At 43.0% G+C, this 22,410-nt stretch overlaps 1 protein-coding gene and 1 long non-coding RNA gene across 2 annotated transcripts; one reads left to right on the top strand and one right to left on the bottom strand.

Moving 5' to 3' along the window:
• Positions 1-8,495: 8,495 nt before the first annotated feature.
• LOC148779430 (uncharacterized) lies at positions 8,496-9,182 on the top strand. The gene has a single exon (XM_088854237.1). It carries the CDS (start codon positions 8,496-8,498, stop codon positions 9,180-9,182), a length of 687 nt encoding a protein of 228 aa, XP_088710363.1.
• A 2,914-nt stretch (positions 9,183-12,096) lies between these two features.
• On the bottom strand, positions 12,097-17,324 carry LOC148779429 (uncharacterized). Its single transcript, XR_016045163.1, has 2 exons — positions 15,906-17,324; positions 12,097-15,054 (listed from the first exon to the last, which is right to left on the bottom strand). It is a non-coding gene; the product is annotated as an uncharacterized LOC148779429 (long non-coding RNA).
• Between the last annotated feature and the right edge of the window lie 5,086 nt (positions 17,325-22,410).

The following is a 22,410-nucleotide window of genomic DNA, read 5'->3' as shown; positions in this document are numbered from 1 at the left end:
AGCGAAATAGTCGATTCAGCTTATCTCATGTGTTTCTTGAGTGGCCTGGCTGGCCTTGCTGCCCTAGTTCAGGCTAGGGAAACTGTGGGAAAAGGTATCCAAACCCTTTGTCCCCTCTCTTCTGATATCAAAGGAAAGTCTATTGATGTCAGCTGCATTGGTGGCTCCGAAACCACCTCCTTTCATACACACTCTGTTACTGGTAGACATTCTGCCAGTCCTAAGCTTAAAAGTGGTTTTGACGCCACTTCTTCTCTTCACTTGGTGGGTTCCGCTAAGACTACCATTTCTGGGGGTAACCGCAAGGCTGCCCCACCTCCACTCTACATAGGCACTGCTAATGCTACTGTCTCCACACACACTTCATGCTGGCAATTCATGTGTCAGCCCATCTAGTTCAAGTGGCTCCAAAGTTACTCCTCACCCACTGATATACATCATGGCCGATGGTTCAACCATTACCATGACAAAACGGGCCAAGCATACGCTTACTGCAGTCACCTCACCTGCTTCGGGTCTTTTGGGACCCAGACCCATCACAAGTGGCCTTCGAACCACTAATACATTGCATGATAATCACTTAGCTCAGGGTAGCCCAAAGACTTCACCCAAACCAGCACACGACCTTTAAATCAATTGAAGGTCTAATACAAAACTGTTCACATGCATGCTAATGGCTCTAAAGTCGCTCCAATCGTGGAGGCAAGTATCCCAAATACCAAGCCTTTCACTTCACCAGGGGACGGATCACAAACCACCTTAGACACTTTTGTGGACTATGCACACACACACAAATCCCATGATGCTACCAGCTACAAGGGAAAAGGGGAATTGAATATGCCCTCCTCTACCCCGAAGCCTCTGACCATATGGTATTTGAAGAAGTTCCCTCTGAGCACCATTCTATCCACTCCTTCTTCTTTGTATGCAAAAGCTAGCCCTCGAGACTGAACTCAGGGAAAGATGACGCCCCCGAAGACAACAAAGTGACGTATCCCTTCTCTAAGGAAACCCGAACTTCCAAAGTCATCTCCGAGCTCCCTTCTCCCTGGACATCATACATCGCTCGAGTTGATCAACTTTGCCCTCATCTTTAGGAGGCGAGCTAGCCCAAAGGGATGTCAAAGTCGGTTCTGATTTTGGGATAAAATTTATTGGATTCTGCGCATCAAACAAATGAAGGGGATGAAAGTGCCACTTCAAAAGAGAAAAATAGAGTGTTCGATCTCAGAAGACCTACTAAAGAATAATCAGTTCTACCCGTTGCAAGCCATGAAAGAGCCGGAGACAAGTGGCAATGTTCACTGCTGCATCACGGAGACATAAGAAGATGAACCTGGTTCATCTGATTCGCAGCCCCAAGGCTATCACGACCAATTAGGGGAAATATGGCCCCAAGACCGTCATGAGCCCATTCGAGTTGAACGATGGCCCCAAGGCCTTCAAGCGCCACACCTAGGAGTAATGTGGCTACAAGGCCGTCAAGAGCCAGTACTCACTCGGACTACAAGGCAGTCCCAAGCTCAATCATGGTAGGCTAAGCCCTTATTACCTAGACTGCTCGATCGTGGTGTAAATAGAACCAGCATTACCCCTGCTGTCAAATTACTCAGCTCTGGCGAACAAGCTAATGTAATGGTAGTAATCCATGGGGGGAAGGAACCTGACAATCTGATGGCTCGCTTTGAGAACATGCTGAGCAACATCATGAATAGGCTCGAAGGACTCGAAGATGCTCGACCCACTATGGTGTCCTCCCATCATGAGGAAAATTCCCCTATTGAACCCCAACATGAAGAAGAAGCGAGACCCCCACCTCCTCTTATGGCCCAAACTCCAAGACCTTTAAACCCCCTGTCTTCTTTGATAACCAACCCAACATAGCTTCTCATACTATGCCATCGGTATTTAGTCAAGAATACATCCAGAGAATGATCATCAAAAGCATCTAAAGCTTACAAGCTTCAAATTTACAGGAAAATATTCATTATAAGAAGCCTTACTCACCTTCTATTGATCAAATTCCATTCCCCATCAGTTACCAAAAGCGGAGGTTGCCTATCTTTGATGGTACTACCTCGCCCCAGTAGCACGTGGCTCATTTTATGTCAGCATGCTAAGAATCGGCCTCAGACACCAGACTGCTTCTTCGGCAGTTTACAAAGACCTTGGTTGGGCCTGCCTTTAAGTGGTACCCATGTTTGCCCCCAAACTTAGTTCATTCCTGAAAAGAGATGGAGCATTTGTTTTACAAGTGCTTCTATGAAGTAGAATGAAATGTTCAAGCACTAGAACTTCTCACAAGGACCCAAGGGATGAATGAGTCAGTAAACAAATACATACAAAGATGGAGGGATCTTGAAATGTACCAAACTAATCCTAGGATTGAGATTGATGTAGTACAAACATGCATAACTAATAAGAAGAAAGAAATTTCCTTACATGTTGAAGTTTCCAATCCTACTACCTTCTCAGACATGATCACAAGGTAGCAAAAATCGAGGGCTTGCAAAGACATCACAGCGGGAATTGAGCTCAAACCTTGGGGGAAGGTCAAATTTGCAATCCTATCAATAAGTCAAACCTTCGTATTAATCAACCAAGAAACCCGGTCAGCGTAGCAATCACCGCCACAACTCTTACCCTTAAATTCCAAGCTAATGTTTCTCCCCTCCAAAAATTAGATACCTCTCGGGGGTTATCACCCAGGAAACAAGGGGAACTCCAACAACAACATCTCCAAACACATAATTACAATAGGGTCCCCCGTCGCAAAATTTTTATGAGACTGAATAGTTCGAGCGAAGACTGAGTCAGCAATACAGCTTCAGCAAAACATGGGTACCGATTCTTTTGAAGAAGCTAATATAACAAGGTATGGTGACTCTTCCCCGTCATCAGGAGGCCAGAACAGGTAGGACTTGCCAATCATGGAAATTACTGCGCCTATCACCAAATGTTAGGCCACCCTGTGTAGGACTGTGTTCAGCTCAAAGAACACATTGAATCCTTAATTCAAAAAGGGCAAATCAATTTGGATAGTCTCAAGAAAGCTTTTGAGACTATGGAGGCTTCACATATGGTCATAGTCCAAGAACAGCCAACCTATAGTGTCCCTCTGACTAAATTGTCTCTTTACATGCTCCCCGTCCTCTTTGATGTGATGGTGCAACAAGAAATGATTGTGCCTTGCACAACTAAAACAATGAAACAGGTGGGAGAAAAAGACAAAATCTTGTGGTGCCAATATCACCAACTAAAGTGGCACGATCTATGTCATTGTTGGGGACTTGAAGCTATTTTGGACAGATTTATATGAAGTGGTGAGATAATTGTAGGTTACACATCATCTCCACCTCTAAAGAAAATTCATGAAGCCGAAACTTCACAACAAGAGAAGCTCAAACAAACTCAAGTTCCCTTCCTTGGTGCCTCAAAAGCACCTGCTCTTCAAACCCCGCCCATGAACCATATAAAGAGTATCATGGTCGTGGCAAGATGAAAATTCTCAAGGGGGAGGCTATTTGCCAAGCAAATGCAGTGTCCGTACTCCAAGCTCAAAAGCTCTGGTCCGTCGAGAAAATAAAGAAAAATAAAAGGACCTCACGAGCTCAACGCTACAAATCAAAACTTCCTCAACGCCTAATTGAATCAGTATTTCTTCACCCTCTTCCCTCTTTTCCTACTCTGTACTACTTCGTCCCAAGGCAAGTTCTTTTTACTGAGGGTGGTCAATATAGGAATGTGAGAACAATTCAAAACCCATCCAATATGGGTGAGGACACTAAAATAACTGCACAACAGTTTGATAGAAGTGAAAAGTCTAAAATCAGCCCCCAACGGTCTATGTAGGGTAAATACCTTAAAGATTTAAGGCAACCATCCAACAAGGGTTATGACGTTATAGTATACTCGATTACGTCCAATGATAGTGAAGATGTTAAAAGCCTCTTTGAGTCTAATTCAGGTGATGACCCCCAAAGCAACATGATTCGATCTAATTTAAGTGATGACCCTAAAAGCAATGTCCCTTCTTCTATCCCTAATTCTTCAAACCCTTCTTCCCTCTCAAAGTCTCTCTCAAAACTCACCATAGAGTTCCTAGATTTTGAGGCTCTGAATAAGGAGCTCAAATTTTACAATATTAGTAAACGACATAGTAAACAAATAAGAAAGATGGTCGCCCAAATGGTCGGATTCTTAAATGTTGGGGATGTTATAGCCTTTGCTCACAAAAAGGGTACGTCTTGTCCCATTCTAGAAGAGACATTCAATCGGCTTCTAAAACCGAAGCCTGAGAAGGAGCCCCATTGGCCTGAAGAACCTGACTTGGGGGAGTTACAGACGAACTCAACGAGAGGAAGTTCTTCAAATTATGAAGCATGTCATATGCTGGTGTTTCATGAAGGAAGCACAACAGCTCCGGTTGACCAAATATAGTTGCGATCAGGAAGAAGGTCAAAGCCCATCCAAACACCGGCTCCATCTAAGCTCTTGAAATATCCTGGACCACCACTGGTTCCTTATTCAGATCCATCCACCTCTATTCATAAACCATCCCCTCTATTAAAAAACCCCAGACCTCCACCAGTCCCTTACTCAAACCCTTCACCTTCCCCCACTAAACTTCTTGTAACGTCATAACCCTCACCATGCCCTATCTTACATACGCCTATTTGAACTGCACAATCTAGCCCACCTTCTCTTTCTAATCCCATAACTACAATTGAATTTTCCTTAACAGCTGTAGCTAAACCTTCCTCTTCAAAAACCGCTCCATCACCACCTGCCCCTCTAAAATCAGTGGTAATCCAAATAACTACCCTTCCTGAGGTCAACGAAGTCAAATATGATGTTAATGGGCACTTGATGAAACTTTCGGCTCTCCTGACTGTCTATGACGCTCTCATGTTATCTGAGGAATTTCCTATGGCTTTAGTACAAGCTCTCTCCTATCCTGAAGTATATGAAATGGAGGTCGAACGAGTTGAGGTAGACCCTGCAAAGATTAACAGTTGCATGGCTATTACATTATCAGACGATGACCTGCAATTGGGAGAGAAGTTCCACAATCGAACTCTCTATGTGACTGGCGAGTTGCACGCTTGTCAGATCAACCGGATCATGCTAGATGGGATCAGCAGTGAACCTTATGCGTTGAACAATTCTTACTCGAATTGGGTTAAGGGTCGAGCAGCTTGAGCCTACAAGCTTGACAGTTCAAGGATTCAATTAGTCAGGAGAAAAACCAGCTGGTGTCATCTGTCTTAAGCTCAAGATTGGGGATTTGAACACTTCCACGTTATTCCATGTAATTCATACAGACACCACTTACAATATCCAACTAGGTCGTCCCTGGCTACATGATCATGGAGTGTTCCGTCCACTCTCCATTAATGCTTGAAATATAGCCGGTAGGAAACACACGGTCTATGCTGACAAGAGGTTGTTTCCCATTGCAGAGTCATACTAAGCTGATGCAAAATACTATTTTACGGAATCAATGTGCTCTCAAGAGCCGGTGTTGCCTATGAAATCCAGTGCAAACCCACAATTGAGAGAGACTGCGTCGACCTCTCATGAAGATGTGGCAGACATGACTGGGTAACTTAATTATATGTTTCAAGAAGAAAAGAGATATGGAAAAGTGATCCCTCTGACACCTGTCGAACTTTCGATAGAAACCTCCCCACATCCTCGAAGGATATACCATGTCAAGGACATAAAGGAAAAGCTTCACCCTCTTTTCCCTCCTTACAAGAATCTCTTCTGGTGGAGGCTCAGATTGAGCATAGTAAGAGGGAAGTCACAAATTTGAGCTACCCAACACCTACAGTCATTTATGCTCATGGTGGCATGAAGGTGTTACATATCTCCATTTATTTCCTTGAGGCTGAGACAACACGCCTGGCTGAAGTAGAACAAAAAGCTAACCAAAAGGCTTTGGATATTTCAGTCTCTTTAAGAGAGGAGAATGATGCGTCCTTTACTTCCCAGATTAACTATCCCACGAACCAGCTTAAGGTATTGCAAATACCCAAGGTCCTGCGTATTGAAGAAGACGGCGTTCGTTTACCTCACTCTCTCCCTCTCTATCAGCAAGATTCCCCCTAAGTCTTGTAAATCCCTGAGGTCTTGCATTTCCCAGTCCCTGAAAGGGAGGAAGATATTGCTTACCTCGCACCGTCATCTTTCTATCAGCAAGATATGCCTAAGGTCTTGCAAATCCTTGAGATCTTACATATCCCAGTCCCTTAAAGGGAGGAGGATAATGCTTACCTCATGGATCGAGCCAACCACATGTGAGATTCCCAAAAAATCTTGCATTTCCCAACCCCGGTGATGGAAACTTGAATCACCCATCAGGAAGTTATGAGTGGTCCTTCGTCCCCAACTCATGACTTCATTGGCACACCAGAACAACAATATGCAGCTCAACGACAATCCTATATTGTAGAGTTGAAAGGACAAGTACAAGATTTTCTTAGCTAATTGGAGGTTATAAGAAAAGGAAAGGCTAAGATGGAGGAAGTTTCTCTCCCAAGACTTGTTCTCACTCCTTTACCCGGTTTTACCCCAAAAACTTGGGGAGCTCTTCAAGTAAACCCTTGAAGTAACCCTTTTCTAGATGCTGCATTCATGCCTAAATGAGATTTATATAGTCCCATGGCTCATCAAATTATGAGGAAAATGGATTACGAGACGTCCAACAACGTGATTGAATGATGGTAAAGGAATGCTAGCACCATTCGCTGTCATCAAGACCACAACGTCTCAACATATTAAAAAAGAGGGCATTGGTTACCTAAGGGACCCAAGCTTACCACCATGGTCTTTCTTTATCGACCAAAGCTCTCATGTGCCATCTCCTTTGAAACCTATTTCTGAAGAGGTCACTTCCCATGAACCTCAAAAAGTAACAGAAGTTACCCGGACTGTTCAAGAGCCTAAGAATTCAGAAGCCAAAGAGACAGAAGAAGAACCGTTGTCTGTGAAGCAAGCAGTTGATGTGCTTGAAATATATGAACAAACTATTGATTCTATACCACTCAGTGAAGAAGAGATAGGAGGGGCTCCGGAAGTCTTGGAAGATGGTGGTCAAGCCACAGTTGATGACTTAGAAGAAGTGAACTTGGGTGATGAAACTGACCCAAGACCCACTTTTATCTCAACCCTTACGCCCCCTGAAGAAAAGGAGTATACTGAATTTCTGCGAGCCAATCAAGATATATTTTCTTAGCATTATGAAGAAATGCCAGATCTTGATCCTCGAGTTGCAGTTCACTGGATGGGAATTGATGCATCTTCCAAGCTTGTCAAGCAGAAATAGAGAAGGTATAGAGATGATTTGGAAATCCCGATCGAAGCAGAAGTGAACAAGCTTTAGAGAACACATTTTATTCGAGAGGTCAAATATCTGAAATGGCCAGCTAACGTTGTGCTAGTCAAGATGAAGAATAGGCAGATCAAGGTCTGTATTGACTTCTGTGACCAGAATACAGCTTGTCTCAAAGCGTGATTTTCCACTCCCTTTCACAGATTTGCTGATAGATTCAACCACCAATTTCCAAGCATTCTCTTTCATGGATGGTTATTCAGGGTATAACCAAACAAGGATGGCTACAAAAGATGAAGAGTCCACTACTTTCTTAACTCTTAAGGGAGTCTTTTATTACATGGAAATGCTTTTCAGTCTAAAAAATGTTGGAGCCACCTATCAATGGGATATGACCACTATCTTTGAAGACATGCTGCACAAAGAAGTGGAATGCTACTTAGATGACCTCATAGTAAAGTCCCACAAAAGAAGCAATCACATAAGAAATCTGGAAAAAATATTTGAGAGACTTTGTCTCCGTCAGCTCAAAAAGAACCCCTTGAAGTCTGCCTTCAATGTACAATATGGAAAATTCTTGGGGTTCATTGGCAAATATTGAGGCCTAGAGATCAAATCTGTCAATATTAAAGCAATTCAAGAGATGCCACCGTGGAGAAATCTGCGAGAGCTCAAATCTCTCTAAGGCCATCTTGTCTATATACGAAGGTTCATCTCTAACATTTCAGGACGATGCCAAACCTTCTCCCGACTCTTGAAGAATGACGTGACTTTCTAATGGGACGAGGCATGTCAAACGACTTGTGAAGACATCAAAAGCTATTTGCTGAAACCCCTGGTTTTTTTTGCACCAATTCTGGGAAGACCCCTTATTCTCTATGTGATTGCACTGGATGAGTCACTTGGCGCTCTGGTTGCTCAAAACAATGACGAGGGAAAAGAAACGGCTCTGTATTACTTGAGTCGAAGGATGCAAGTGGTTGAAGAGAATTACTCCCTGATAGAGAAGATGTGTATGGCCCTTATCTTCGCAGTACAGAAACTCAGACACTATTTGCTTGCACATCCGGTTTAGCTCATCTCCCCAGCAGATCCTATAAAATTTCTCTTGTCGCGCCCTTGCCTATCATGCCGACATGCAAAATGGTCACTATTCCTCATGGAGTTTTACATCACATTTGTGCCACAAAAAGCCATCAAAGGTCAAGCCCTTGCAGATTTCTTGGCTGCACACCCTCTACCAGCATGTACTCCCTTAATCGATGATTTGCTAGATGAAGAAGTATTTCGTGCTAAAGTCTCATGCGACTGGAATATGCACTTTGATGGGGCATTCCCATCCAAGAAAGGTGGTGCCAGAGTAGTATTCTCTACTCCTAATGATGGCCCGGTCCCTCTGTCCTTCTCTCTTTCGGAGATAGAGTTGCATAATAAAATAAAATATCAAGAACTCATTATAGGCTTGAAGATTGCTTCCCATATGAACTTGAAATGTTTAAACATCTATGGAGATTCAGAGTTGGTCATCAAGCAGCTTAAAGGAGTATATGATGTAAGGAAGGAAAATCTCAATCATCACTTCAATACTGCCAAATCATTTATAGCTAAATTGGAAGAGTTTACTCTTGATCATGTACCTCGAAGGCTTAATGCACAAGCCGACGCACTAACCAAGTTAGGGGTGACGATTCAAATGTCAGTAAAAGGGGCCACGCTAGTATGGGTAGTAGAATGGAGATGTGTTGATTTCGTTAAGAAACTCGACAATGAAGGCAAGGAGCAATTGTTGAAAGAATGTTGTCCTTACCCATTTGGGACAATCATTGCAAATGAGAAGAATTCATAAACCTCGTGCAGCCCTCAAGAATCTCCCATGATTGAAGAAGGAAAGGAGGAAAGTGGGGAAGAATCAAAATTGCTAGAACATATGTGTGCAGAAGTGGAGCAAGTAACAAACTGGCACATCCCCATCAAAGAGTATCTGCAACATAATCGACTTCCCGAAGACCCCGTTGAGCTCAATAAGATCTGATGGTCAGCCACACGATATGTGTGTCATGACAATATCTTGTTTCGAGTTTACAATGATATGCTGCTCAGATGCATCGACCAAAAAGAAATAAACTACGTGCTCGAAGAAGTTCATGCTGGAGTCTGTCGGATGCATCAATCTGGTGCCAAGCTGTACAACACGATCATTAGAATAGGCTATTATTAGCCTATTATGAATATTGACTCCCTTATGTTTGCAAAGAGTTGTCCGGTATGTCAAATTCATTCAAGCATTATCCACTGAGCTCCTGAACCTTTTCACTCAATAGCGGCATCTTGGCATTTTTTTCAGTGGGGCATGAACATATAGGTTCTATTGATCCACCTTCTTCTTCGGGGCACATGTTCCTACATTCTGCCAAATATTGCTTCTCTAAATGGGCTGAGGCTGTCCCTCTCGAGAAAGTCCCCGAACCTGCGGTGGCAAATTTTGTACGTCACCATATCATATACAAATTCGGTGTGTCTGACCAATCACTTCTGATAACGGCCCCCAATTTCAAAGTAATCAAATTGATCGTCTGGTCAACCAGTTCGGGTTTAAATGGAAGTACTCAACCATGTACCACCCAAGAGCCAATGGATGGGCCGAAGCTTTTAACAAACCACTTTGTGATGCTCTAAGGAAGTCTGTCTTTGAAACTAAAAGAGAATGGAATGAAAAAATCTTTGAAATTCTATGGGCTTAACGTATTATGGCCCGAGGTCCAACTCTGTCGACCCTTACTCTCCGGTATATGGGGGCGAAGCTGTGTTGCCATTAGAAATTCAATTGGCTTCTCTCATAATAGCCCTTCACTATGGAATGATGGAGGAAGAATGGGCTACCCTTTGCTATCAAGAACTAGATACACTTGATGAAAAGAGATTGCAAGCACAACAAAGCATTGAGATTCACAATAACCATATGTAGCGAGCCTTTGACAAGTCAATCAAAATACGGTCATTCGTGAAAGGGGAACTGGTTTTGGCAGAAAGGAGACCAATCGTCACTTATGGTCCAACTAAGAGAAAGTTCGAACGAAAATGGGAAGGCCCATTTGTGGTAACAAGGCTTTTCCTAATGGAGCTTATGTGCTGGTCAATGTTGAAGGTGAAGAAGCTATGCCCCTAATCAACGAGAGATATTTGAAAAAGTATTATTCCTTAGCTAAGATCCAAGCTATACGACCTCTAAACTGTTAGCGCATGTCCTAATGGCATGACATTAAACTACATCACATATGGTCTCGAAGGTATGACCTTAAAATTGTCTTCATTCGGTCTTGGTGGAAGACCTTAAAACACACCAATTTGGTGATATCGAAGGCATGACCCTAAACACGCCCCTCTATGGCCACGACAACATGACCTTAAAACTACCTCCTCAAAAAGAACGGACGTGACGAAAACTCTCAAAAGTGTCACGAGTAGAAAGAGTCGAAGAAAAAGAAAAATGATAGGTGTAATAGTGTTATCAACTGTTATGAGCAAAATATGTCAAAACAAAAAATGCGCATGATGAAAACCTACAAGGGAATCGTGAGTAAAAATGAGAAAGTGGTGGACATGGTGTAAAAACCATCGGCAAAAGAGCCACACAAAAAAATATAGGTTCTTGTGAAAACTGGAAATGACACACACCAAGGACTCGGACGAAAACCTAAGAGGGCATTCAAGTCACACATGGTGTAGTTCAATTTCACTCCCATGAAAAACAAGCCTCAAAGCTCATCTCTTACCCCCTTTTTTATCCTAATAAAATATATAAAAAATAATTCACAAAATATAAATTGACCAAAATATCCCTAAACTTTATCGGGATATTTTGGTCAATTTATATTTTATGAAACTATTGTTTTCATATTTTTATTAGGTGCATCTCACTAAGAAGTACACACACTCCAAATTTAAAATAACTTGGTATTTTAGAAAATAAAATAAAATAAAATTCTACCGGACACTATGACCGTGCGATGAAGTTTGGATGGTGATGAGGGTAGGCGAAATCATTGTTCATTTTGCCTATAAGCATTGGGAAGATTTTTCCGTATATATATATATATATATATATATGAAAAAACTAGGATTAGCCCACTAGCTCATAAGAGCCCGACGGCCCAAATTAAATCTGGGCCGATCTGACGGTCATGACCTCATTTCGTTTTTTAATTTATTTTTTTCATACTAATCACTATCACTTGAAATTTCAGGCGTGTATTCTTATCATCAAGGCACACCTAATAAAAATATAAAAAATAATTCTTCATGAAAACAAAAAGACCAAAATACCCCCAAAATGTTTGGGGTATTTTGGTCAATTTATTTCATGTGAAATATTTTTTGATATATTTTTAAGATTCAAATATTTTTTTGAACACACTAGTAAAATTTTAAGTGATTTGGATTTATAAAAAAATTATTAAAATTCAAACACTATTAGACGTCTGTGATCGTCAGATCAGCCCATATTCAATTTGGGCCATTGGGCTCATATGTTCATATGAGCTAGTGAGCTAATCCCAGCTTTTTCTATATATATATATATATATCTTGTGAAAAAACTAGAAATAGCACACACCCAAAGGACTTGGACGAAAACCCTAGAGGGTGTTCAAGTCATGCATGGAGGAGTTCAAATTTACTCATAGCAGGCTTCCAGGCTCATCCCTTATCCACTTTCTTGAGGAGATAAAAGTTGGGCACAAAGAAATGGAGAAAAGAGCATATAAGGCAAGAAAAGAAAATTTATTCCATGTATATGTCAAAGAATTACAAAATTCGTGATTACATTTCTCGCAAATGAAATGGCAATGATAAAACAAGCAAAAAGGGAGTCCATGGGCCCTTATAACTTGCTAGCTGCTTCATGAATTTTTTCCCTCAGCTCCTCCACATGCTCCAATGAAGTCTACCTCTGATCTCGGAGATGTTAAATCATCTGAGTGATTTCACTTGACAATGTACCAGCCACAGCGATCTCAGATTCCAACTTCTCTAGCTCTTGAGGCTTCTTCTCATTGCTGGCTCCTCTGAGTCTTTAATAGCGCAATACGAGCTTGGAGGTTTGTTACTTCATCTTCAATGACCCTTATCTCTTCTGAGAGCAACAAGTCATCCTTCTTGAAATTGGCCTGATGAGAAACAAGAGATGCCATCCTCTTCTCATACTTCTTCATGAGAGCATGGTTCTTGGCCAAAGTTTCCTCAGAAGAAACCAGGCGTGCTTCATAGGATGTTTGTGCTTCAGACTCACATTGAAAGGCTTCAGTTCCTCAACCCTCAAGGTTTTGCAACAGTCCCTCGAACTGGTCGAAGGTTTCTTTGTCATAATGTATGGCCCTTAGAACTGCTGCACAAACCTTGGTAGCTTCTATCTCTACCTTAAGATTAGATAGATCACACTCTTTTATCCCTTCGAGGCCTAATTGTAGCATTCTCCTCACAAGGAGTGTCTTAGCATCTGGTGTAGATAGAGGAGGAATTGACAGAAAAACTGTAATGAGAGGAGGAGCTTCAGTAGCTGGCTCTCTAACAATAAGAGCTAAAGGCTCATTGAGAGGAGCAGGAGGCTCAGACGAGGGCTCTTCAGCATGTCCTCTGAAGCTAGCACATCTGGGGCCGATACTACCACCAATTCCAAAGAAGGGACATCCAAAGGAGTCTCCACTTCTGAGGCAGCTGGGGCAAGCACTTCTGAAGCTACCACCTCTGTACTCAGGGCTTCACTAACAGCCTCAATATTCCCCTCTTCGATGATGGTGCACAAAAAGTCTCTCGGGCTCAAGGATGGGCAAACAGGGGGCTCAATAGCACTTGCAACAGGAGGCGTCATCACCTCCACTATTGGAGACGAAGCCCTTATTGGCTCATGACTCAAACTGAAGGTGGTCGGGCTTGGCATCTCGGGCCGAGCCACTTGACATCACGGGAGGTGGAGTCGGGACCGTAGAAACCCCTGTTCATGCACATTTAGCTGGTGGAGGTGGTGGTGATGTACCAAAAATTGAGACACTCTACTTGCTCACACGAGAACCTATTTTGGGGAGCACGGGGATGGGCTCGTCCTCTTTCTTCCCCCTGTCTTCTTTTCCCTCTTTTCAAGGGGTTCACTTCTTGGCTCTTTAGTGATTGGAGCCTTCTTACCCCGTGGTGCCTGGCAACAGGAGCAGAATGGGGTCCACTCCCTATGAGGGCTTTCAAGTCCTAGATGGGTCTCCCTTCATGGCCCGAAACTGCACGCCCCTTAACCTACTCAAAGATGGAACTAAGGTCATCAAGCAACGACTGGGTCTCATCTTGAAGAGACAGATATTTGATGCTGGGGACATCTCCATTAAAAAAACGGGGTTTACCGAGCTCTTTCCAGTTTGCAGGGAAATCTAGCTCACAAACGCGGGGCAAGAACGGTGTAGAAAAATGTATTCCCACCTTGCTATCATGCTTGACGCTATTGATGGCCTTCCAGGGATGGTTTGAGCACAAGTAATAACGATAGGTGATGTTTCAGCACCACCAGTAACCTTCTGTCGTGTGACCCACACGACCGTAGTGGGGGACTACAAACTTGCTTAGTCGTGTGAGACAAAGACAAATGTCCCAAGCCTTTCTCATGTTAATGTCGGTCCAGACCTCACGACTCACTCCTAAAGCCTCATGGTCATGCTTTAGCCCCCTTCTTCCCATACGTTTTCTCAAAAAGGATGGTGAAGGAACACCCCTGGTCCTAGCCATGCTGGCACGCAAGCCTGTGACGGAATTAACCTTCCAACTTCCTATCTCCAATGCCCCTGTGGCAAGATGAAGCATCTCACACTTTGGAGATACATAATCTCTTTTGTCTTGGTGGTTTATTCGTCAAAAATCTAGCCAAAACCGTCTGTAAAGACACCATTGGTGGGACCACCCAAATGAAAAGGGCTTCCACTAACGAAGAAGGAAACATCGGCCAAAAACTTGTGCGCATCTCCTGGCCATCTGAAGATGGCCCTCATCCCTGCAATTTTTAGCATGTGGGGGCAAAAATACCCTGCAAGGCTTGCCATTAATGGGTAGACTTCCAAAAATAACTTTGTTGCTTGGCATGAATTATCCATACATGTCTCCCAGCATGGGCAATCCCCCAACGAAGTACATATTGAGGAGAGTGATTCTCGCCTCACCTCCATCAAAATGCCAACTATTAATCTGATAGCACCATGTCTCCAACAGGGCCTTTATGATGTTGGTACATCGGTCATAATAACCAACGGAGCATTGGCATGCTGCAGCTAATCCACATGCCTTCAGAGTTTTTGTGTGGGAATCAAGGATGTCAAATGTCCAAGCGCTGTACCCAAGCATATATTGATGCTTCCCTCAAAACGGAGCCTAACAGAGGCCCAATGAAGAATAGGCTTCTCAAGCATCCTCTTCCCCAGTGTCTAAATATTCTCATTGGAATCAAATTCCTATGGAGTGCATGATAAAAGGGGACACCATCCCCTTGAACTATGGGTTCACCATTATCATCCTCATATTGGCAAAGTCGGGCTTCCTTTCACATGTAAGTGATACTTTGGACCATTCTAGTGCCCGAGTGGGTTCGAGAATACTAAGTGTGGTCCCCCTGATGAAAGAAGCACCTGTATAAGAATCGTTCCCCAACTCCCCCTCATGAGGCAACTAGTTTGCGTCAAGAATTTTGACTGTAAGCGCAAAGGAAAAAGTGTCAGAATATAGTTCAGGGTGCCCAAATCATGGTCAAATGAACACACAAAATATGGTGGTAATGTGCTTAATTGATGAATTGGAATTCAAGGCTTCAGGCCAAAGGGTGGAGCATTCAAAGTGCGCACACACACATAACACTTCATATAGGTGTTTTGGCACGTGCACGCACAAGATTCAAGCATGGTCACAGCGCTCATAGAGCGTGCATGCACAAGATTCAAACATGGTCACAATGCACATAGCACGTGCACACGCACAGGATCGTGCACACGCAAGAAAATGCACGTGCAAATTCATGAATGTGCAATACTATACACATGCTGATTCAGACACGCGCGAGATCAAGCCTAACGCAGGTATGTGCAAGTTCAGGCACAATCGAGCTCAGCAAAACACTCGTGGTGCATACGCACCACTAGCACCTCACCTAGGTGTTCACAGCATAGGCGCGTTCAAGATTTAGGCAAGATGCACATGCAAACAAAGCTTTGCGCAAAACACATATGGATCAAGAGCATGAACAAGTTTGATTGAGTGTGGCGAGCGTCACCGAGAGGTTCATGGTGCAAATGCACCTGGTGCTCAGGACCAAACCGAGGCAAAGCTCATCAATGTTTGAAAATGGTTCACGAAGAAGCAGGACCCATCCAACAAATGAAGGCATGAGAAAACATGCTTGAGAAACTCAAAGTGTAAAGAAAATTGTACAAAAAGAAGCGTTGACGCATTTGACCGAGCACTTGGTGTGAGCTGGAAAGGTAAAAGGGAAGCCAAGAAATATAAACAATGACATGGAAAGTAACAAGACCAAAGAGGGGGACCATACCTTGACGAGCAACAGAGTTGTGCTAGCCATGGATTCGACAGTCGCTATTCTTTGATGGAATCCAACTGATTGTTCCTATCGCTCGGTTGAAAGCAAGGGCGGTGGTAAGAAAAACACAGTAAAAATGTAAAAATTCACTATTGAGATGGGGTAAAAATCTCCCATCGCACCCTCTTATACATAGGGAACACTCATCTGTTCAAGTGCACATTCATCCATGGCTCCATCAAGTGACGCTCTGATTTCTTTAACTAAAGCTTCTGTGTTCGCTCCGTTGCGCGGCTATGTCCCGGAGATGTTTGAATAAGCTTGAGTCCGTGTAATTCATGCAACCCCGTCAGTATGCCGTCTTCTATAAAAGTCCAAGCACATGCAATCGCGTAGCCTCGTCAAACAAGTGGGGCATGCCAAAACGTACACCCCTGTCAAGTAATAGTTTCTCTCTTTCACTCCTCATACAAGTTCCCAAGCATGCACCTTATGCGTAACCCCGTCCAAATATCTTCTCTTCCCCTCCTTTCTCGGGCACACTGATGTTGCGCGGCTGCGTTTAAGAAACTCTTCTTTCGCTCTTCGCTCGTACAAGCATATCGTGGCCCTGGCCTGTCTTCCTGTGCAACCGGTGGCTCCATCATGCCATCATATTCCTTATGCCCAACTTCATGTCTAAACTCACAGACATGCGCGCTCAAGCGGTCTCGTCGATTTGTCTTCACGACCCCTCACACAAATTCAGGCACGCCATTTCATGTGACGCTTACAGTACCTACTCCTTCTCTTCCAAATTTTCATACAAGTATGGGCATGCGTACCTGTGCTGCTCCGTCAAATTCATTCTTGTCCCCCTCTCATCGGTTGAAAAGTTCAGGCCCGCACTTAAAACCTGAACCCCTATTTCTTGAGTTCATTCAAACATTCACAGACCCATACAAGTCCTTGGCTTTGCTAGGGGCTTAGCACACACTTATGCACAATTACACTTGGTAGACAAGCAAGTCATTCTCCTTGTGCTACCTACACACACTAGCCCCTCAGTGGGTAATCTCTGACTGAAGTAAAGCCCAAAACCCTGAGCTCATTAACCCCCCATTCAAGGCCTTCTGATTTCATGCCATGAGCTTTATAAATCCGGTAGACCCTAGATCAACCCAACCAATTTTGCGAAACCTTGAGGAAAATTTTCCCCAAGATACCTAACTTCCAATGACTTGCCAAACCATAAGAATCTCAACCACCCCATCTTAAAACCTCTGATCACTTGGGTTTCACTGCAAAATCTCCATTATTCCCTTGGAGCACATGTTGCTTGACAAATCCCCAGATCCCATGAGTAATGTCGTGCTCAAACAGTCATAAAACTCGAGATGGTCTACCATCCCTAGTGACCTACCGCTATCGATGGGCTATCAACTCCAATGGTCTAGCAATACCAACAAACCAACATCCCCAATAAATTACTGCTTCAAGCAGTTCATAACCCAGGATGATACACATCCTCCATAGGCCACTCTCATCAACAAAGAATCGTTCTACTAGTGCATTGTCACCAACAAGTCCATCATCTCCAGGGTGGTTCATTTCCAAAATAAAAGCCTCACCCATGGTATATGTTACCCCATTGAGCCTTATCCAAGCACAACCTCTCTGTCCTATGCCTTGTCGAAGGAGGGAGTTTCTCTAAAAAGAAAAATAATTCGAGCCTGATGAGCGTCTGATAGGATAGTCATGACTAAAAGTGAAAACGTCAGGCGGACATAGCTACAAAGCCATGAAGCCATGAATAAGAGTGTCCCGAAACTGAGAAAACCGGGCATGGTGAAAGCTAGAAAGGGTGTCATGAGTAAAAATGGAAATCAAAGGTGGATGTGACCTCAAAGTCACAGGTAAAAAGCCTCAAAAGAAAGAAGAAGTCTGTGAAAACCATTTTATGGCGCCACTTCTATCCAATTCAAGTGAAAAATCGAAAGGACGATTGAACTTAGGTTGATGTAGCTCTCGATCAAAGTCGACTTCAACAATTACAGCAGAAAGTTAGAAGGGGCTGGCTGAAATCCCAACCAGCCCTCCTCAAAATGAAGGTGGATCATTCGTGAATGAAATTGAGGCATTAGCTTATGTCCACTAGGTTGTGCTCCTAACTCTTGGATCCAATGCAGAGGAGAGAGAAAATATTTAGAGATATAAAACTGCCGCGAGCTCATGCACTCTAGCCTACATTGTAGTCCCTGCATCCCAGTCTAGGCCCTAGATCACCTTAATCCATACACCTTAGCCTACCCCATGGTCCATACGCACTAACCTTAACTCGTGGCTAACCACTCTCTCTCTAGCGTGCAAATAAAAAGGCCAAGGCAGCGTAACTAGGCTAGGTCACAACTCAAGTCCACTCTCTCTCCTCTCTTCTCTTTCCTCTTTTTTCTCTCCTAGCATCATCTTTCCTGCATAATAACCTAGAGCCGCAGCAAACCTGCAACCCTGTCTCTTCTCCCTTTCTCCTGTCTCTCTCTGTGCTCTTTTCTCTTTTCCTGCGAATGGAGCCGCAGCACCCGTGGCCCCGTCTCTCTCTCTCTCACATTCTCGTGTGCTTATTAAGTCCTAAAGCCACATCACCTATGGCCCCGTTAGTCTCTCCTCTTTCTCTTCTCTCCTTTGCTTTGTGCATGACCATAGCAAACCTACAACCTCATTATTCTCTCCTCTTTCTCTTCTCTCCTTTGCTTTGTGCATGACCACTGCAAACCTGCGGCCCCATTATTCTCTCCTCTTTCTCTTCTCTCCTTTGCTCTATGCGTGACCGCAACAAACCTGTAGCCTCATTATTCTCTCATCTTTCTCTTCTCTCCTTTGCATTGAGCGTGACCAGAGCAAATCTGTGACCCCGTTCTTTCTCTTATGTGCTATGCCCCGTTTCATATGGAGTCACGACAACGTGCAGCCCCAAGTTCTTGTAACTCCATTCTTCCTAATTGCCCTCATTACCCCTCCCATTTTTCTTATGCACACACTTGTATCTAAGTCTTTACACGAATACGATTCTTCCCTTCATTTATCCTCATTCTTTCTTATATACCGATATTGTCCTGCTATCTATCATACGCTTGACTTGATACCTCTTAGAGCCATCTTAATAGTTTTAACACTCAGATCGCCACTCTAACTTCCTCTCCGCATAGTTGAGTAGAGCTGTGAGAGATATATATGCTCACTCGGGTGGAGTCATCATGAGTTGGTAGTCGAGAGAGCTTTGACTCTTTAGTCACTCTTATTATCAAGTTTCGCAGCGTTTGTGCAAAAAAACGGACTTTTGTCATCACTTTTCCTTTCTCCCTTCTTTGTCAGCCAACCCCTACCCGAGTGAACCATCACAGAGGAGTGCCTTTAAATTCACATTGCAAGTTTTGGGACAAAAGAATGAGAGGATGTGTTGTAGTTTGAGGAGAGTTCGTGTCCAAGCCATACTGGCAAATAGTCGGAGGGCTTCATAACTGTTCTAAAAGGGAAAATTCCTGAGCATATCCCTGAACCCCCAAATGACGAGGTAGGCACTTAAATGCACCCTTGTTGAAAAATCTCTCTCCTTGTTGGTTTCTATCCGCATCAAGAAGAGTACAAGCACATGCATAAAATGCTTACGTGCATGGACACTTTGCAGTTGTTTGAGAGTAGTTTTTTTCTCACCAAGAAATTCAGGATCCCACCAGTTGCCAATCATATGCATATGTTTCGGGCCCATGTATGTGATCCTGAGAGCATCAACATGAAGCCTCCCAAGCCTATGCAAGTTTGTCACCTTTTGAACACTATTCCAACTTCTTGGGAGGTGTTTATATCATCTCTCTCTCTACTTGAGAGACTACTCCCAAGTTGCAGGAACTTATGATCCTCCTTAAGGCCGAGGAAGAGAGAAAACACTCGTGGTGCCCTCGCACCTCAAGATATGGTGCATGGGGCTAACTTTAAGCCTAATGCATCAAGTTTTAAGAAAAAAAGTAAGGGCAAGGGTAACTACAATAAAAGGAAAAACAAGTATAACAAGAAGGGAGAGAAAAACAAATATAACAAGAAGGGAAAGAGAACCCAAAGATAAGAGTGAGTTCTATAAGTAGGGTAAGGTGAGACACATAGCTAGATTTTGTAGAGATAAAAAGAATAATTTCTGGGGGAATAGAGAACATGCATATGTTATGTTTGAATCAATGCTAGCTGATCCTAAGGATGCTAATTGGTGTTTTGACTCGGGTACTATAGCACATTTGAAAATCCAAGGAAGGATACTGAAATTTCCAACCCATAGGCCCTGGTAAGCAATTTATATACATGGGTGGAAATCAAAAGACCGAGATCTTAGGCGTTGGGGACTATGTTATAAATCTTAAATGTGGGAGAACAATGATACTGAAAGAAACACTTTATGCTCCCGAGATGAAGAAGTATTTGGTCTCATTCCCAAAATTGGCTAAGGCTAGTTATCTCACCATTTTTACTACTGATAAGGAGAGTAGTTAGATTCGTGGTGAAGTTCTCCTAACCGGAATGTTAAACAATGGTTTGTTTGAAATTGAAATAAATAATCAAGTTGATTATGTCTCGTCCCCTAAACGTCATTATGATGCTTATTTGTGGCATATGAAATTAGGACACATTAATAATAAAAGAATGGACAGATTAAAGAAAGATGGCATTTTGGAAAATTATAAAGGGGATTTTTCCAAAGCATGTGAATTGTGTGTTCAAGGAAAATTGGTAAAGAAACCTTTTATGAAAGCTCAAAGAGCCTCTGACATTCTAGAAGTTATCCACATCGATATATGGGGTCCCATGAATGTGGTAACCAAAGCCCACAAGAGATATTTTATCACTTTCATAGATAGCCACTCTCGTTTTGGCCATGTTTATCGTATTCCAAGTCTGAAGCCCTAGACCATTTTAAGGAGTATAAGGCCAAGGTAGATAACCAAACAGGAAAATCAAAGTCCTAAGGGCCGATAGAGGTGGTGAGTATTCTTCACAACTCTTTAAGATGTGTGTGGAGCATGGAGTAATTCATCAATTTACCATGTCATGTACACCTCAACAAAATGGTGTAGTCGAAAGATGTGATAAGACTTTGGTAGAAATGGTACGGAGCACGATGGGGCATGCAAAGCTCTCCCTAGAATTCTTGAGAGAGGTAATATTGACGGTGACGTATATCCTCAACCGTACTCCCACTAAGGCAGCCCCACTTACTCCACTCGAAATATTCACTGGACGTGCTCCGTCCCATGACCACCTAAGAGTATGGGGATGCTCAACACATGTTTTAATCCCATACCAAAATCGAACCAAGCTTAATCCCAAAACCGTAAAGTGCCTCTTCATAGGATACCTAAATCATGGTAAGGGCTATTGTTTCTACAACCTAGAACTTGGGGCAGTCCTAAAAAGTAAGGATGCTCACTGCTTCGAGGATGAGTTTCTCGAGGCAAGATTCAGTCACAAAAAAGTGGATCTCTTGAGATAGCTAGTGACGGGTTTGAGACTCAATAACCTGAACCACAAACCCTTAGGAGAAGCAATCGAATTAGAAGACCACCAAATTTCTTCACTTATCTGAGGGAACTCTTTGAAAGAATTGGGGAAGAACCTGATGATGAACCTTCCACCTATAAATAAGCCTTATTCAATCCTGAAAGAAACCATTGGGAAAGAGCCATGAATGAAGAATACATCTACATAATTCAAAACCAGGTTTGGGAATTAGTGCCTCTACCTCATGATCGAAAACCTATAGGATGCAAGTGGGTGTTCAAGAAAAAATTGAACTCTGAAAGGAAACTAGAGAAATACAAAGCCAAACTTGTAGCCACAAGGTTCACCCAAAAGGAAGGTATAAACAACAAAGAAACATTTTCTTCAGTTGCTAAATTTCCATCCATTAGGATCTTGGTTGCCATAGTAGCCCATTTTGACTTCAAGCTCCATCAAATGGTAAATTTCTATCCATTAGAAGAATGATGAGAAGAAAGCCAAAATGTGCCCGACTAAAGAGGATGAGAAGAAAGCCATGGAAAGAGTGCCATATCGCAGCGTTGTAAAGTCCCTAATGTATGCAATATCAGGAATGAGAACCGACCTATCATTTCTTGTGAGTATGATTAGCTGCTTCCAATATAATCCTAGATTATAAAATTGGAAAGCAATTAAGAGAGTACTCAACTATTTGAGAGACCATGGATTATGCGCTCACATATAGAGGCATGTCCGACATAATCATGCAGGAGTACACAGATGCAAACTATCAAGGAGACCCTGATGACCCCAAGTCGACATCTGCATATGTCTTCATGCTAGCTAGCAGGGTGGTTTCTTGGAAGTCTAAGAAATAGGATGTGGAGGCACTATCCACTATGGAATCCGAGTGCATGGTGTATTGTCAAGCATCATGGAGGCTGTGTGGATAAAGAAGTTTCTCAATCAGCTTATGTGTGAGCCCCTGAGATGCCTGTGTGTGAGAATGTTTTGT

This window comes from Amborella trichopoda, chromosome 12 (assembly GCF_054954075.1).
Source record: "Amborella trichopoda isolate Santa Cruz 75 chromosome 12, AtrichopodaSantaCruz75HAP2 v2.0, whole genome shotgun sequence".
Classification (NCBI taxonomy): Eukaryota; Viridiplantae; Streptophyta; class Magnoliopsida; order Amborellales; family Amborellaceae; genus Amborella; species Amborella trichopoda.
Note: the sequence above shows the minus strand (reverse complement) of the source record. Positions and strands in the feature narration are given on the sequence as shown.

Coding starts and splice junctions, on each gene's coding strand:
- LOC148779430 (XM_088854237.1), top strand. CDS start 8,496: ATGGAGTTTTACATCACATTTGTGCCACAAAAAGCCATCAAAGGTCAA.